General features: G+C 37.7%; 1 protein-coding gene across 1 annotated transcript in view; it reads right to left on the reverse strand.

The window, feature by feature from the left end:
* pcdh15a (protocadherin-related 15a) overlaps positions 1-16,317 on the reverse strand; it is a 232,779-nt gene that overhangs the window by 88,407 nt on the left and 128,055 nt on the right. Inside the window, exons 18-19 of the mRNA XM_053502509.1 lie at positions 11,898-11,991; positions 3,847-3,975 (exon numbers count right to left, since the gene is read on the reverse strand). Of these exons, the coding sequence (XP_053358484.1) occupies positions 3,847-3,975; positions 11,898-11,991 (223 nt within the window). The remainder of the gene's footprint in view (positions 1-3,846; positions 3,976-11,897; positions 11,992-16,317) is intronic.

Genomic DNA, 16,317 nt, shown 5'->3' on the forward strand with positions numbered 1-16,317 from the left:
GTATTTAATTAACTCTAATTGGTATAATGTGATTGAGTCATCTGCATGTACACCTTGTGTAAGCAAACCGCTCTAATAGATTCAGTGCTGCTGCTAATTCCTCCTTACAACAATAGAGACTGTGGAAAACTGTGGGAAAGCAAAAAAGATGGTTTGTGTGTGTGTGTATGCCTGTGTGTGCACGTGAGTGAGAGGAAGGGGCGAAAATGCAATAGAGATCTTTTTATAATGAGGGCATAGCAAAAGCAGTGATGCATCTGAGTATGAAAGATGGGTGTATAAACAGCTAGTGAGATACAGAAAGATACCATCAGAATCATAGTCAGGTAAACATAAATAGATGGATGGACGGATGGACGGATGGATGGATGGATGGATGGATGGATGGATGGATGGATGGATGGATAGATGGATACAGCAGAGTGGAAACATGCTCCAACTTTTATTTGTCATAAGAAACCAGAGACGCTATGAAAGACAGCGTGAAATACAGATTGCTGACACTAATCCAGCATGGTAAGAGAAAGAGAAGCCTGAAAGGGAGGGATTGCTATTACAATAAGCAAAATGAAAAAGAACTGAATTTAGAAGAACATCAGAAGCCATGATAAATGAAAGCATTTCACAGTCGAAGGGAAATGGGTTTTAAATATCCTGCTAATGCATGTGGTGACAGCAGGCTCCCCCAGCAGATGTGGTCTTCAATAATTAACTCAGTAAATTAATATGTGACGAGAAGGATAAACAAACAGGCGTGTCACAATTGTGTACTAAGCTTGAGAACATCAAACTGTTTAAATGCAATTTTCATTACGATCATTGTTAGTGTCTAAAATAAAACCATATAGAATATACAGGATATACAGGATATAGAGTAATGGGTATTGGAGATCAGCACTTACACCCTTACTGAATAAAAATAGCCTTTAAACTTCATTTAAAAAACAATCTGTTTTTTGTTTCTAGCAACTTACACCAAGTGTTTATGCTCTCATTATAATGTTACAAAAAGCTTTGCTTTGTAATCTTAAATCATTCGTACTACTCTTAAATTCCAGATATACTCTAACAGGAAGGAAAAGACGACATGCATAGAATGTGCTACAAAAAGAGAGCAACCCAGCTGGGTTTATACCCCACAGGGATGAATATTTCAGTAAATGTCTGTTGCAGAGTGTGTGAGAGCCATTAATATGTGAGAGAAAAGCTATAATGCTGTGAACCTAGAAATGTCCAGTGGCATCAGTGATGACATAATAATCGTATTTTATCTTTCTCTCTTGGTCAGACACATTGACGAGTGATGTAAGCTTGTAAAACGTACAGTAGAATAATATGGACAAGCTTTATAGCATTGTCACACAGTGAGTGAGTGAGAGTGAATGAATACAGAAGTAGATAAAAGAAAAAGTCTACAGTTGATTACAAATGCCATTTGAAATCTGTTCCTGTTAACTCTCAATATGAAGTTCAAAGAGCTTTTACTTCCCAAGAAGCAAACCATCATTAGGAGGGAAAAAAAATCAAGAAGTGAGCTACAGACAAAAAACAAGAATGAATTACTTTCCCTGGTGAAAAAAAACCCTTGACAACAGTTGGCCAGATCAAGAACACCCTCCTAGGGGGTAACCTTATCTGTGTTACACAATCAAGAGAGTTCATCACCATGGTACATACAGATGGTTTGCAGTACCACACTTTGTAAACCATTGAGTCTTGTGTTCAGGCTGTACTGGAAAAGTGATTTTATTTTAATTGAAAAAGCCAATGCATATCTATGCATCCTAATAAAGGTTCTGTAAAGGCATGGTTAAAGGCCATTAATTTCCATAAATGGTTTAGGAGGAGTTGTAGAAAGAAGCAAAGTATGATGATGATAATGTACAAAGAAAGCCAGTGCTAACAAGAGACAACAGATAGTGATCTCTATGTGTTGACTACAGTATGCTTTGCAGGCAGATGACCACATTAGAGTTTGCCTACAAGCATTTATGAATGTTTTACCTTCTGTTTTCCTATTCTGTCTTCCTATTTACCTTCTGTTTTCCTTTTCATATTTATTTTTCTATTTCATAGTCTTTTATTTTAAGGTCACGGGCAGTTGTTTAAAGCATTTCACTGCATATCGTACTTTGTATGTGACAAATAAAATTTGAATTTGAAGTTCATGCAGTTCTGGAACAAAATCCTTTGAAAGTATGAATTAAAGATCACACTGTGCCAGGGTGAGGGAAAGCAAAAAGCATGTATGGATGTCAGCGTTTCTTGTTCCCCTTTATTTATTAATGGTCTGACTGCTAAAAAAAACATTCTAAGATGTATATGGCTATGTGGTCTAGTCAGATTCACTCACTCACTCATCTTCTATACCTCTTCATGCTGTATTCAGGTTCACGTGACCTGGAGGCTATCCCAGGGGGCTTAGGGCATGAGGCAGGGTACACAGTGCTAACCACTACACCACCGTGCCGCCTTAGTCAAATTCAGCCAACTTTAAATGCCACCTGACACTACAGATGAACAATGACCATAGAATACTTCAAAAGCAAAATCCTTTAAAATACTACAAGCAGCAAGTCTTGCTGGGAGCTACAGTATAATGCAAAATGTAATATTTCAGTCATTTGTTTTAGACATTCAGATGGGTCTCCAATGTGTTTTTGTACAAAAAAAAAAACATGAGACAACATGCCCTGTTTTCATTTTTCATTAGCCAGGGCTTATACAAGAAAATTAGTTTTTACTACTAATGTGACTGCATATAAGGAGATACTCTCCCCTAGCGAATTGCTCAGCACCACTGTTCTCTGCTGGGGCATGGCTTAGCACTACAGTAGCTCATTTACACAGACACTGAAACAAAGCATTCAAAAGAGGAGTGAAACAGAGATCAAATTATCAAATGCACATTTTGGAGGAGCTCTGAGACATGTGTTTACTTTTTTAAAAATTATTTTTTTAAAAATCCCCCATTTTCTCCCTAATTTAGTTGTATCCAATTCCTCCCCGTCACTAGGCGGCTCCTACATTAAGGCTACTACGACCACTCAGTTGGGAAGGCCGAAGACTATCACGTGTTTCCTCCGAACCACGTGACGCCAGCCGACTGCATCTTTTGCGAACTACTTGCTCACGCACCGTTGGGGGCGGCATAACACACTCGGAGGCTTTTTGTATGGCAGGCAGAACACCTACACTGAGCCACTAGTGCAAATATACCTGTAAGACCTTTATGGCAAAGTAGTGAAATGTTCTGCAATGGCCAATCAATTGAACCCTTTTGATCACGCTACATTGATATACACACATACATAACTCAATTAATAATGCACACCCTACCTATGAAATCATTTAAAAATTCTGCTTAAAATAAATTGGTATAACCCTGTTGTAACTGTTAAAATTAAAAGAAAATATATTAATATATATATATATATATATATATATATATATATATATATATATATATATATATATATTCTTGCTGTCAAAACAAATAAAGAAGCAACATTACAAATAATAGTTTTATGCTTCTTCTATTGATTATAGCTCTAACCAAGCATAGCATGATTAATCTACAGCAGTACTTAAAAGTCCTCCCTGCTCGATTGGGTGGAACAGAACTAGTCATTATGGACAAGCTTTAGGGCGAATAATCATTTTAATTTACTAAGGCTTAATTGGAAAATAATAAATGCATCACTATTTAAGAAGCTCAAACTGAATTTTAAATTAAATAAACCGATAAAAATGCATGGGGAATAAAAAGCTAGTGCATTCATGTAAAACTATACACTGAACCATGCAATGAGTGTAGTGAATGTGCGATGCCTTGGGGCTACTTACTCGGACTTGACCCACAGACAAATTGGCCCTCTCCTCCAAGACGCTTAAGTTCCTAGGCAATATGAGGTCAAAGGATGGGTCATTGTCATTGACGTCTGTGACCACAATACTGACAGTAGCTGTCGAAATCTGCAAGTAAAAAGAGTATGAGTTAGGAACACAGGAAGAGTCTTTATAAAGGTTTACTGATATGGTTTACCTGACCAACAAAAGCAAACCCAGATAACACTACCCCCAGTGGCCAATATGTGTGAGGGGTGTATCGCTTCAAATTTTAATTCAAATTTTATTCATCACATACAAAACCATACACAAGTGTTTAAGTGATCTCCATTCACCACATTTCTTCCCCAAAGTTGATGGTTCAGCATTAACCTTCCAGGTTTTAATAATGTGTTGAAGGATTCTTAACGCAGTTCAAGAAAGTTTTTGTTTGTTTGTTTGTTTGTTTGGTGCAGCCCAGTAATTTGACTCTTCTGAAATGGCAACATTTCTTGGGCCAGGTAGAGTACATATTTTCATTTTCACACACAAGCACTTTTTTTAAAAATGATCTGTGACAAATCAAAATTACTATACATTACACATTGTGTGAATTTACACACAAGTCACGCTTTCCCCTATAATTTCTCCAATTGCTAACATGCTCTGTTCAAAACTGTAGCCACAGTGTCAAAACTCTTCACACAGTCAACGAAACATAAGTCTATGTGGACCAAACTGTGAATCATTTTTCAGTGCTTATACTTGAAATGCATTTAGGGAAATTTTCCCCCCCAAGATTCATGAACTCCTTTCTCACTTATATTTCACCACCTGCAAAACAACACACAAGACACTGTTTTCAAAACTAATAATAATAAAAAAAAAAAAAATTGCACTTTTATAGTAACCAAACAAAAATACAGCATATGCTAGTATATTATATGTGCCCACAAATTTAATTACACGATTAAGCGTGTTTTTTTTTTTTAATGTACAGCGCCATCTCTTGAATATTGAGAAGAATTATTATTTTTTTTTTCAAAGTAAATTTTTTATGATATAAGGATATTTTCCATTTAAATGTTAAATTAGCATATCTTTTCATGTGGGCTGATGTTGATTAAATAAAGCCTTTATGTTACTCCAAGCTCATCCAAATCCACCTGTAAAAGCCCCATTAAAATGTGTTCAGTAGTTTTTACATGACGTGTGCATAAACCAGTGGTTCTCAAAGTGTGGGGCGTGCCCCACTAGTGGGGAATACAGACATGACAGGTGGGGCGCAATGAACGGGAGGAAATTAGTGGAAAATAATAGGAAAGTACCTATTCTAATTCATGCTTTTCTTAATTGATTTATTTAATCTTTATTTTCTTTATCGGACACTCGAAACTAAATAATGACACACAAAGAAATGGATCATAAATACAAGTAAATTAAAATAACATCAGAGAAAAAGTGGAACCATAGTCCAACAATAACGGTTTAACGTCGGCATGTTATTTGCAGAGGAACTATATATAAGGAAACATTCGGTATTATATATTTAATTTCATTTATTCCAATGTGTATGCTGATGTTTCTGTATTTTATCAGGCAGTACTAGTCTGGCATTTCTAGTTTCCAGTGTGGTAACAAAGTAGCTTTTTGATCCTTCAGGCGCTGAACAGAAGGGAAGATCAATATCGTTCTACGCTTTTTGTTGCTGTGCGGCTTTTTGCGATGATCCCTAAATCATTCGTTGCGCCGTAGAGAATAATGGTGTTTATGCTTTTAAACATGTATAATTTAAGGCGGATGTAGCTTAAAGACGATATAGAGAGGAAATATATCTGGGTATCTTATTAGTTTATTTACGCAGCTATTGAATTCGGAGATGCGAATATCAAACTAACTTTACCGCGGACACAAACACGTGTTATGAGCTAAAATGCCCCCCTGCCACGGATTGCAAAAAAATTACAGGAAATGATTTTATTATAAAATAAGCAATATAAAAATATACATGTTGAATATGAAAGAAATATATAATTTATATATTTCCCCCCTATACAACCTTTTTTTTATATTGCTTACTTTATAATTAAATTCATTTGTTATAATTTGTAATTTGTAAACCATAAACCTATGAATTTAGATGGGCAATCTGCGGGGGGGGGGGGGGGGGGGGGGGGCATTTTAGATCATAACACAGTAGCGTACTGTATGTAGTGAGCATAAAAACATCAATGGATACATTTGTTACATGGACAACAAAAAAGCAGGTGATTCAGCACTATCAGCCTAATCAACCAAAAATCCAGCCGAAAGGAAAACATGATGAAGCCTACTGTATGTTGCGCTTGGATTCACGGTGGGGATGGTGGGGGCAGAGGAGAGACCCGTGTGTGTTTTGTATCTTAAACCGCTGGCAGCAGACAGCATGAGACAAAGTAGGAAGACACTTAGAGACAACATACCCCACTCACGTTAATAAGCCACTCGACTTCTTTGAAAGTAAGCTCTAGGTAAGTGACAAAGTAAGCCTGTTATAACAATTGCACGTGTATTTTATCTGTTTTGAACTTGGTGTTATTTGATCTTACTGGTTTAGAAATTGATTTTTCAATAAATAGTAAACTTGGCCGTTTTCGTTATCATTTTGTTGACAAGTGGGGCTTGAAAATTCGCCCACCCCCTTAAGTGGGGAATGACAGAAAATGTTTGAGAACCACTGGCATAAACAAACAGACAAACTTCTATGTTCTATTACTCATCTTACATACCCCAAAATAATTTTTTCACAAATTCTTCAAAGTACACACATATATAGAATTTTTTCTTTTTCCAAAACCTTTGATTTTGTGTCGCTCCTTAGCAGTCTTCCTATTAAAACACAGTTAAGAGGAATGTCATGTAAAAGCCTACTCATCTAACCCTGTTTTTATTCAAATTACAAAATTGGATGGGTTCGGAATTAGTTTGCTTGGAAACATGGATCAATAAAAACTGGTTGGTTAGGAAAAAAAGAATGTCAAGAGAGGAAGAATGTGTGGAGGACAAAGGAGAGGAAGACCAAGAGCAGTGGTCCCTGAATGGACAAGGGACACAATTTTGGATCATGTTGTAAGGGAGGTCAGTGTAAGGGTGCCACCACATCTGCAGCGGTCTCTACCTGCGTCAACAGTATGAGTTTTCCAGCAAAACCACAGCTGGGATATGCATCTTTAATGGTGGTTGAAATACATATTACAATGCAAAATGTTTAAATTTTTACTGCCGTTTGGAAATATATTGATCATTTTTTAAAACTGAACATAGGATTCAAAGGTTGCCTCCCATACATTGTTACTAATGTAATAAAAGTTCAAGGAAATTAGGGTCAAAGTGCTTTACATTACATAAAAGAGTATAAGAAGTTACATCATACTACCTAAAATTTTTTACATTTTTTTAATTTATTGTATGTACTATATTTTAGAGAGTAAAGAGAATGGAAGCCAAACCACAAAACAGAGAAAACAATGTGCTTTAACACAGAGCACCTGCTGAAGTCCCAGGCTAGAGAGGAGCTTAACTTCACAATATGTTTACCACTGTCCATAACCCACTTATTGGCTTTTACAATACATCCATCCATCATTCATACCACTTATACTGTCTAGAGTTGTGGAAGCCCTGGAGCCTGTATCAGAGAACTTAGGGCGCAAGGTGAGGTACTGTACACCCAGAGTATCAGAGGAAACCCACCAGGCATGAGGAAAACATGCAAATGTTTCATACCCACTCTTGAGGCAAGATTCAAATCTTCCACCTTCGATGCGTGAAATGACAGAGCTAAATTGTCAGCCCACCATGCCCCTATAATGCAGAGACTCCCTGGATGACCTGCATACTCATGGTTAAAGGGCAAATTCCCCTACCTTCTTTCCTATTTGGTATAATTTGACATTCAACCACTCTAATGCAGCATATGTCGGGATGATAGGTCTGTTTCTGCCTCTACACTTTCCTTTTGCTAAAACTCATATAGGACTTTTTCTCCGTATGGAGGTGGAATGATTTTGACCACCATCCACATGGTGTCCAGATGTCCTGACTGGATGACATGAATGCAGGGTGGGGAGACACTTCTCCTGAAGGCTGCCAAGGTTGGACATTTTAGAAAATACATTTTAAGATGTCAAAATGTGATCTAATGCAGGGAATTGGGAGCCCTATAATTCCTACAGTAGTTTACAGTAGTGATTGCACAATACATAATGTTGATAGGTGTGTGTGTGTGTGTGTGAGAGAGAGAGAGAGAGAGAGAGAGAGAGAGCGAGAGAGACAGTGAGAGAGAGAGAGATTATTATATTATATTTTACTGCAATGCAGCCCTGAAATTTCAGGATATTTCTTTTTTTCAAACAAAGACATACAAAAAATAAAGGACATAAAAGCAACATTTACTGATAGGCCATAACACTGCAAAACAGAACATTAAGCCCAGTATTGTGTCGGTTCCTGATGTGCCACCTGGGCATCTCTGAGAATGACTCAACAAGACCTCTGGGGGTATCCTAAGGTGTCTGGTACAAGAAAGTTGCCAGCGGATCCGTTGGATGCTGTGAGTTGCTGGGTGGAGCCTCCATGGGTCTGATTGGCTTGTCCAGTGTATGTCATGGTTGCCTGTTTGGATTGGGAGCTGGGGAGTTTGAATGCAATGTCGGCAGCCTTGGGTTCTTTGCTTGCTGGGTCCCGTGCTTGGCGGGCTGTGGCGCAGTTTCTCTTTTGGTGCCTTTCTATCATCACCAGCACTGATTTCCCCTGATTTGCACTACATTGGATTTTCTGGTTGATCTGTGTATACCTTCATACAGTCAATGAAAGAAGAAGTGTCATTCTTAATCTACTTAATCTGGTTTACATCATAAACCACTCAAAGTTCAACGATTTAGCTAATAAATCATGTAATGCTCCTTTCTGTTAGTGTTCTTAAGGTCAATGTTTTATGAGTGACAGGAGACATGGTTCATGAGTGAGAATTATTGCCATTGTTATAATCAAACTAACTTATGTTTAGACATGTATGATGTGTTTTGGTAGCCTAAGTGAGTTTTGGAGGTTGACTACCCAGATGCAACTTGGTAATGCGGACTGTGTGGGTTTCACTATTGAGTATGTTAGTAATAAAAAAATATGTACCGTAAATAGAAAATATGTGAGAGGATTAGACCACTAATCCATAAAATCTTTGGTTCGCATCCATGCTCTTCACAATATTCACAAAAAGAGAAAAGAGCCTCTTATTTGATTTTTCTCCTTTAGACATCAGCACCATTAACATTGTATTGCTGCTTTTTCCAATCGAGTGAAAAATCCATTAGCTTTTGGATGTAGTATTGAGTTCCTGAAGTAAAAGCATTCTTGTTTGTTTTCTACCATTAACTATTCTAACAGGTTTTCCCTCTTTTTCTGTCTATGCATTTCCAAAAGTAGATAGTGATTAAAAGTACACTGTGTCAGAGAATAGTCAGGTACAGCACACACATTGAAAGCCTATGTATGCACGTGTGTGTTTTTGCGGTGTGTGTGCGTGTCACAATTTGATACCTCTGTCAGTGGCCTATTTTGTGTCAGGACTGGCGCTTGTCCCTTTCAATGGTAATTATGCTGCTGATAATAGTTGAAGCATTGGCCTGATTACAGTCCAGCAGGTGTGCTACGACATCCATTACAAACAGTCTCGATAAATGAGCTGCTGATATTTATTCGGAATAAACACATACCACCTCTTTCCCACCGAATTTCTCTTTGAAATATGGAGCAGATAAAAGCTGAGCATGCACACTTTTAAAGCTAAGTGCATTTAAGCACCTGGATTTACATTTAATCTCTCTTTTTTTAAGAGACATATAACGGATGGCTGACACCTTTGAAAATTCTAAGTGAATCAAAAGAGTGTTAAAATTATCCAGGCTTGGATTTCATGGATACTGTGTGTGTGTGTGTGTGTGTGTGTGTGTGTGTGTGTGTGCATGTGTGTGTGTGAGTGAGTGTGTGTATCATATGGATGTGAAAAAACAAATTAAGCTGACTATAATCGTTTGTAATATAGAGAAGAATGAAACAGATGCACAAAGAAAGAGAGAGAGAGGAAGAGAGAGAGAGAGAGAGAGGGAGGGACAAGGTATGGAGCGAGAAGACATAAAGAGAGGCAGAGAGAGAGAGAGAGAGAAAGCATAATGTGGAGCATAAGCAGCTTTGAGAAACTGCCCCATTAAGTCAAGTGATTAAATGAAAAGATTTTTATTTGGTTATCAGTGCTTGGCAGCAAACGCGTTCACATTTAATGAAGTGTATAGGTGACCGCTAGCCAACCTACAGTATAAGCAAAGGAGAGCAAAGTACACAAATCCAGTACTTGAGTAAAAGTAGAGATTCCTAGGGCAAATATTGCGCAAGTAAAAGTAGAAGTTCTGCATTTACGTACTTGTGTACTTGAGCAAAAGTACCAAAGTACTCACCTTTAAATTCATTTAAGTATCAAAAGTACATGGCTTTTATTAGCTCACAGTAGCCTTTTCCATAGTAAAACCTCTCTCTCTCTCCCTCTAAGGAAAGGCAAGTCACACAATTAGGTGTAAAAATTCCTGCTTTGATTACTTTACACCACTTTTTCTATGCAACAAATTAATTTATGTCAAACTACAGATATTTGCTGTAAGTAGACACTTTTCAGCAGAGTTAAAGTAAAAATTATATATATATTATCATTATCATTATCAAATCCTGGAAGGATAGTGCTAAACCATCAACTTTGCAGATTAAATGTGGTCAGAAAAAAAATCATAAATGAAAATCACTTAAAAACTTGGTGAATTTGCATGGTAAGAATTCAGCAGTGAAAGGAGCATTTCCACTAAACAGCTGTGTAGTCATAAGGAAACCACTTGTTAATAAGGCTATTTAGGAAAATTTGGAACTTACGGGAGAGCATAAAGAGTGCATAAAGATTAGACTTTGGAACAACGGAAAAAGGTCATGTGGTCTAATGGGTTCAGACTGACCATATCCCGGAGTAAAGGGGGCATTAAAGTAAGAAGTGAAGCACATGAAGCAATGTACCTTTTTTTCGTATGCATTTGTGCAGAGTGGATGTGTGCAAATGTGCCTTACACGCAGCTCTAACACCTAATGTGGATATACATGCCGACCGCATGTTACATCTGATATATATATATATATATATATATATATATATATATATATATAAGACACATTATAAAAATTGGATTATAACCATTAGCTACAAAATAGTCTTTAATTCAATATTTAGTTATGTATATTTGAGTGAAGTAACCTTTTTACTGTATGTTGAAGCAAGGTGTCACACAGTACTGCAGAAAAGTCCTGAGCCACTGCTCAGTTCTTTATACTAAATTTAATTAAATAACGTAGATTAAAGAAATGCAAACAACTGTTTTACTGTAATAGACTACAAAGATACATATATTTAAAAAATCAGTCACAGCGGGCCTCCGAGTGAATGCTGTGACCGCTCGCAGCTGGAGGTCTAGAGAAAGCTGATTGGCCGAGCTCTCTCAGAGGGGAGGAATGAGAGGTACTTAGTGCTCCCACATTAATCATGGCTCTATCAGGGGCGTCTGTGAGCTCACGGAAGTGGAAGGAGCAGATAGCGCTGTCCTCAGAGTGTGTTACGCCCCCCCCCAGCGGTTCGAAAATATGCGGCCACACGTGGTTCAGAGGAAACACGCGATAGTCTTTGGCCCTCCTGACTAAGTGGTAGTAGCCTTAATGTGGGAGCCCCCTAGTGATGGGGAGGAAATGAGCAACCTCATTTCCCCTCTCGTCCATGGCAAACACCTTCAGAAAGCCTGGAGAACTAGGATTAGTTCCCAAGACTACATTTAAATATCCAGGAAATTCTGGCTCTTTGGAAGTAAAATATAAAAAATGCTGTAAATAGTAAATGTCCACAACGTCAGATTACAAGGACTAAACTTACAAGGTTTGTCTGAAGTGATGAAAATAATATAGCATTCTAAGAAATGTATTAAATTATAACATAGCGGGAGTTTTACCCCTCCTGGTTGTCCATCAGAGGCCGTCACAATGAGCCAGTACTGATCAGTGGTCTCTCTGTCCAATGCCTTCGCTAACATCAGTAGGCCTATACTGAACAGAAAGACAGAAACGCACACACAGTTTCACCACAGGTCATACAGTATACACCATGATCCCCTGAACAGTAGGATTTGTGCCAAGAAGCATGTGTACTTTTAAATTAAGAAGCACACATTAGTAAACATTTATATGTATTGCACTTAAAACACTTTTAAGCACTTCTTTTATTATCTTCAAACAGAAAAAAAAAGTTTGTCAAAGGAATTACACCTTTATAACGGTCTAATATAAGCATTGCACAAGGATATATAGACAATACAATGGGGAGGCATGTTCTCACAAGAGCACATTTAAGCCTCAGAACGTTAAGAATATCTGTCTTAAATGATTTTTATTTTGCTTTGACCAGTTGATAAAACACAGACTGCTCGGGCAAACGGGTGGTCTTATTTTCCTTTGTTATTTTTCTTGTTTGAAATTTTCTAATTGCTTTGTTCTTGTTTTATTTTCTTGGAACAACTTGTCTATGATGTTTAATTTGTATAAATAACTTTTTTTCCCCATCTATTTTAGCAGCAGTTTTTTGGCAGCTGCTTAATCAGACAAGCTGTATTTTCGAACAAAAATTGCATTTATTTACTGTATACATTAATATTACAAACAGTCTGCCGCATTGGATAATGTAAAACTTGCTCTCAAGCCAAAATGTTGCTTTGTCTGTTCTTTAAAGTATTGTTTGTCTGTCAGCTCCATATTCACTCAACATTTTGCCTTATTTATCTAGTTGGACATAAACAAATTTATTTGTAAGATCTTGCAGGCGCATTCAGAAATATATTCATGATTTATGAAAAATCCATCTAATATTAATTAATTAATTTTTTGTATAGGTTAAACAAAAACAGGCGGCACAAAGGGGAAGTGGTTAGCAGTGTCGCCTTGCACCTCCAGGGTCTGGGTTCAAATCTCGGCCAGGCTTGATTCCCGTCTCTGTGTGCATGGAGTTTGCATGTTCTTCCCCGTGCTTGGTGAGTTTCCTCTGGGTAGTCTGGTTTCCTCCCAGAGTCCAAAGATATGCAGGTTAGGCTAATTGGCGTTCACAAATTGCCCGTAGTGTGTGAATAAGCATGTGAGTATGTGTGTGTGCCCTGCGATGGATTGGCACCCTGTCCAGAGTGTACCCTAAGCCTAGATGATGAGTGAAAGTGAGTAAACAAAAACATGGTGAAACCATGTCGTTTCCTGTTAAAGTCATTTACAAATATCAAAAAATAAATAAATACAGAAATTTAAAAAAATTTGACTAATTAATCAGTTAGAACAAAAGAGTGTTTTACCTAATATAAGGTGAGCCAGCTGATCTGTGCGTACTGTATAGTTGACAACTGCTTATGCATTGCCAAGATTGTTAAGGGACTTAACAGATTTTATTACGCTCTTTAATCTGATATTTAGAGAGCGTAATATGACCCAACCTACAATGTATACAACTGTATAATCTCTAGTATCATCAACATTCTTTGCAAAGTCAACAGATTTCCTTTTAACACATTCCCTCCTGGTTTTCCACTTTCAATACTTTGGACATAAAAACAATTAAAGTCAGCAGTTTCCCTGAGTGACATGCATAAGGATTGTTATTATCACCTGGGTACACTGTTTATATCAAGTCCTATTGATTTTACCTTATTTTAATTCATACATACCAACTGTAATACACCTTTTCTCCAAACCAGATTTTAGCCTATTTAGGTACTGTTATGCTGCCTAATATTATTTTATTGGCATAGATAGCAGACAAAATAAATGTAATAACTGTCTGCCTCTCAGAAACGCTGTCCAATTTTCATGCTATCAGCTCACTGTGAGCTTTTCCTTTTATGAAGTTTTAATCACTAAATTCAAATCAATTGTACTGTGAATGTTCCTGTAATTTACTGTGTTTGGATTTTACCAACATAAACACAATGAAAATTAGACTTGCCAAAATGTTTGTAAATCTGGTGGGAGTTTTTGTTTGTTTGATTAACAAATATTTTAATAATTTTATTTAAATGTCGATAAATTGAGCCTGCTTTCTCACAGGTTTAAAGTTAGAGTTTTACAAAAAAATGTGTGCTTACATCAAATTCAGCAAATTGACATCCTAAAGCAATTTGGATGCTGTGCCCAAAGAAAGTCCTTTTCATCCACAAATGGAAGCCTGACCAGTAGACACGACCAGAACTGTAATCAGTTTTTATGGTCAGATGAGAGATAAAAATAACTTTGTGGCAACAAATACTAAAAATGTATTTGGCATGGACCGAAAAAATGGTAATGAAGAAAAGAACCTAATCCCCATCATTGGACTCTATGCACCAGAAGACATTAAAGAAAATTCTGTCTGCCTCTGCCAGGAAGCTACAACTGGGTCATGGTTCAATGACCATAAAATCAAGCTTTTGGCCCGGCCACCCCAGTCTCCTGAACTAGGCCACACTTACAGTAAACTTTGCTGGGTGAGCTGAAGTTGAGGAAGAGTCTTTGATACGTTGTGTCTTCTGCAGTGTTTTAAGGCCTGATATAAAAAGAAGGTTCTAAAAAGTGTTACATAAACATTTAAACCACCTAGGTTTTGGGTTCAACAGGGCAGCTATGATGTTTTGGGAGGACCTTCACAAGGCCTCAGCCGGTGTGCAGTGGTGCCTGGCACTAGGATGTTGGCAGCAAATCCTTTGAATGCTGTGCTTTGCGGAGTAGGGCCTCAGTGGATTGGACTGCTTCTTTTGCATCCCATGGGTGCTTGATTGGATCTGGATCTGGGGATTTTGGAGGCTGGGTTGGTGACCTGTGTCCAAAGAAATGTGGACTAGGCTAACTAGCATTTTCAAATTTCTTTTTAGTGTGTGCATGCTTGTACCCTGCAATGGATTGGCACCCCACCCAGGTCCCCTGAATAGGCTCAAGGCCTCTTATAGCCCTGTACAGGGTAAATGGTAAGGAAAGTCAGTCAGTGAGAGAGTAAATATTTAGATTTCGCTCATTTTTCTAGTTTGATGTTAAGCTAATTAAATACAAAGACAATTTTTACAATCTTTATTTACCCATCCTTGCCATTAATTCTGGAGCTGACTGCACACAGACAGAATCACTAAATGGTCTCAGTAAACATTACTTCTTTAGGTTTCTAATTAAAAGCAGCCAGTTAATGGGGACTCACACACACCATCATTGATAAAAGTCTCAGTAGGGCACGTCAGTGGCCCCCAGCATGACCATGAAAAGCACTTTATAGAATGATTTACTGACCAGGCAATATCAGCACTGCACTGTGGGACAATGCTCTCATATACAGCCTTGGTTAACTGCCTAATAATGGCAGAACTAGGCGGTTAAACCAGGAGTCTCCCTGAGTGCTACAGCTAGCCCAGAGCCCTGGAGTCCTTCACCTCTATCTCCATACAAAACAGCAGTATCATAAGCCTTTCTAATGTCTTCATGTAAATTTATGCATTCTGTAGAAGCGGGATGGGGGAGGCTCTGTCTGGTCGAAACGTGTTCAGCTTGCACAAATGTGCTCACAGTAACCTGGAAGGATCCTATCACCTGCTTTACCCATTCACCAGCACCATTCACAAAAACCCAACAGGAACAGGGCAGTGAGATAACAGATTAAAGAGTATGTGGGATCTCTGCTGGTTTATAAACTGTGAATGTGGGTGTGTGTGAGAGCGAGAACGAGGAAGAGGGAGGGAGAGAGAGAGAGGGTGAATTTGTGTGGAAAGACAGACAGACTGGATCTTGTTACCACTGCTGTCAGAGATATCAGATATATAACGAAAAATCTGATAGTGAGATAACTGGTGTGCTGTTCTGTGGTTTATGTGTTCTGTCTGTGTGTGTGTGTGTGTGTGTGTGTGTGTTGGTGTGCATTTTTGTATGCTTGGCACTCACAGCTAGATCAGTTTATTCCCTCTAGAACCAGATTTTCTCATACGACCTCGATATGACAGATTAAAGCTGTCCTTGCTGACTTGTAAAATCGCACTATAAAATAAAAACAGTGATTAAAATGTTGTTAAAGTGGCCAAGACCCATGTATTTAAAATTTAAGCATGTTTTGTTTTTATGGTAGTCTATCAACTTTTCTCAACTTCTCAAGTTCATATATAATATATACCTCTCCCTCATATAACCTACTGTATGTCTATAATATATATCTTATGTGAATGCCATTTGTGGCCAGTAAGGATACAGGAAAGAAGAGAAGAACACAATGAATAGACAAATACTTTAGTTTAGTTGTTTTTGCTGGGGCATTCTGCCATTACACCTAACTACATTCTCACATTTCTGTGTTTATCTCAAACAGTACAGAATTTCTTTAATATTTAA

This window comes from Clarias gariepinus, chromosome 8, assembly GCF_024256425.1.
Source record: "Clarias gariepinus isolate MV-2021 ecotype Netherlands chromosome 8, CGAR_prim_01v2, whole genome shotgun sequence".
Lineage (NCBI taxonomy): Eukaryota > Metazoa > Chordata > Actinopteri > Siluriformes > Clariidae > Clarias > Clarias gariepinus.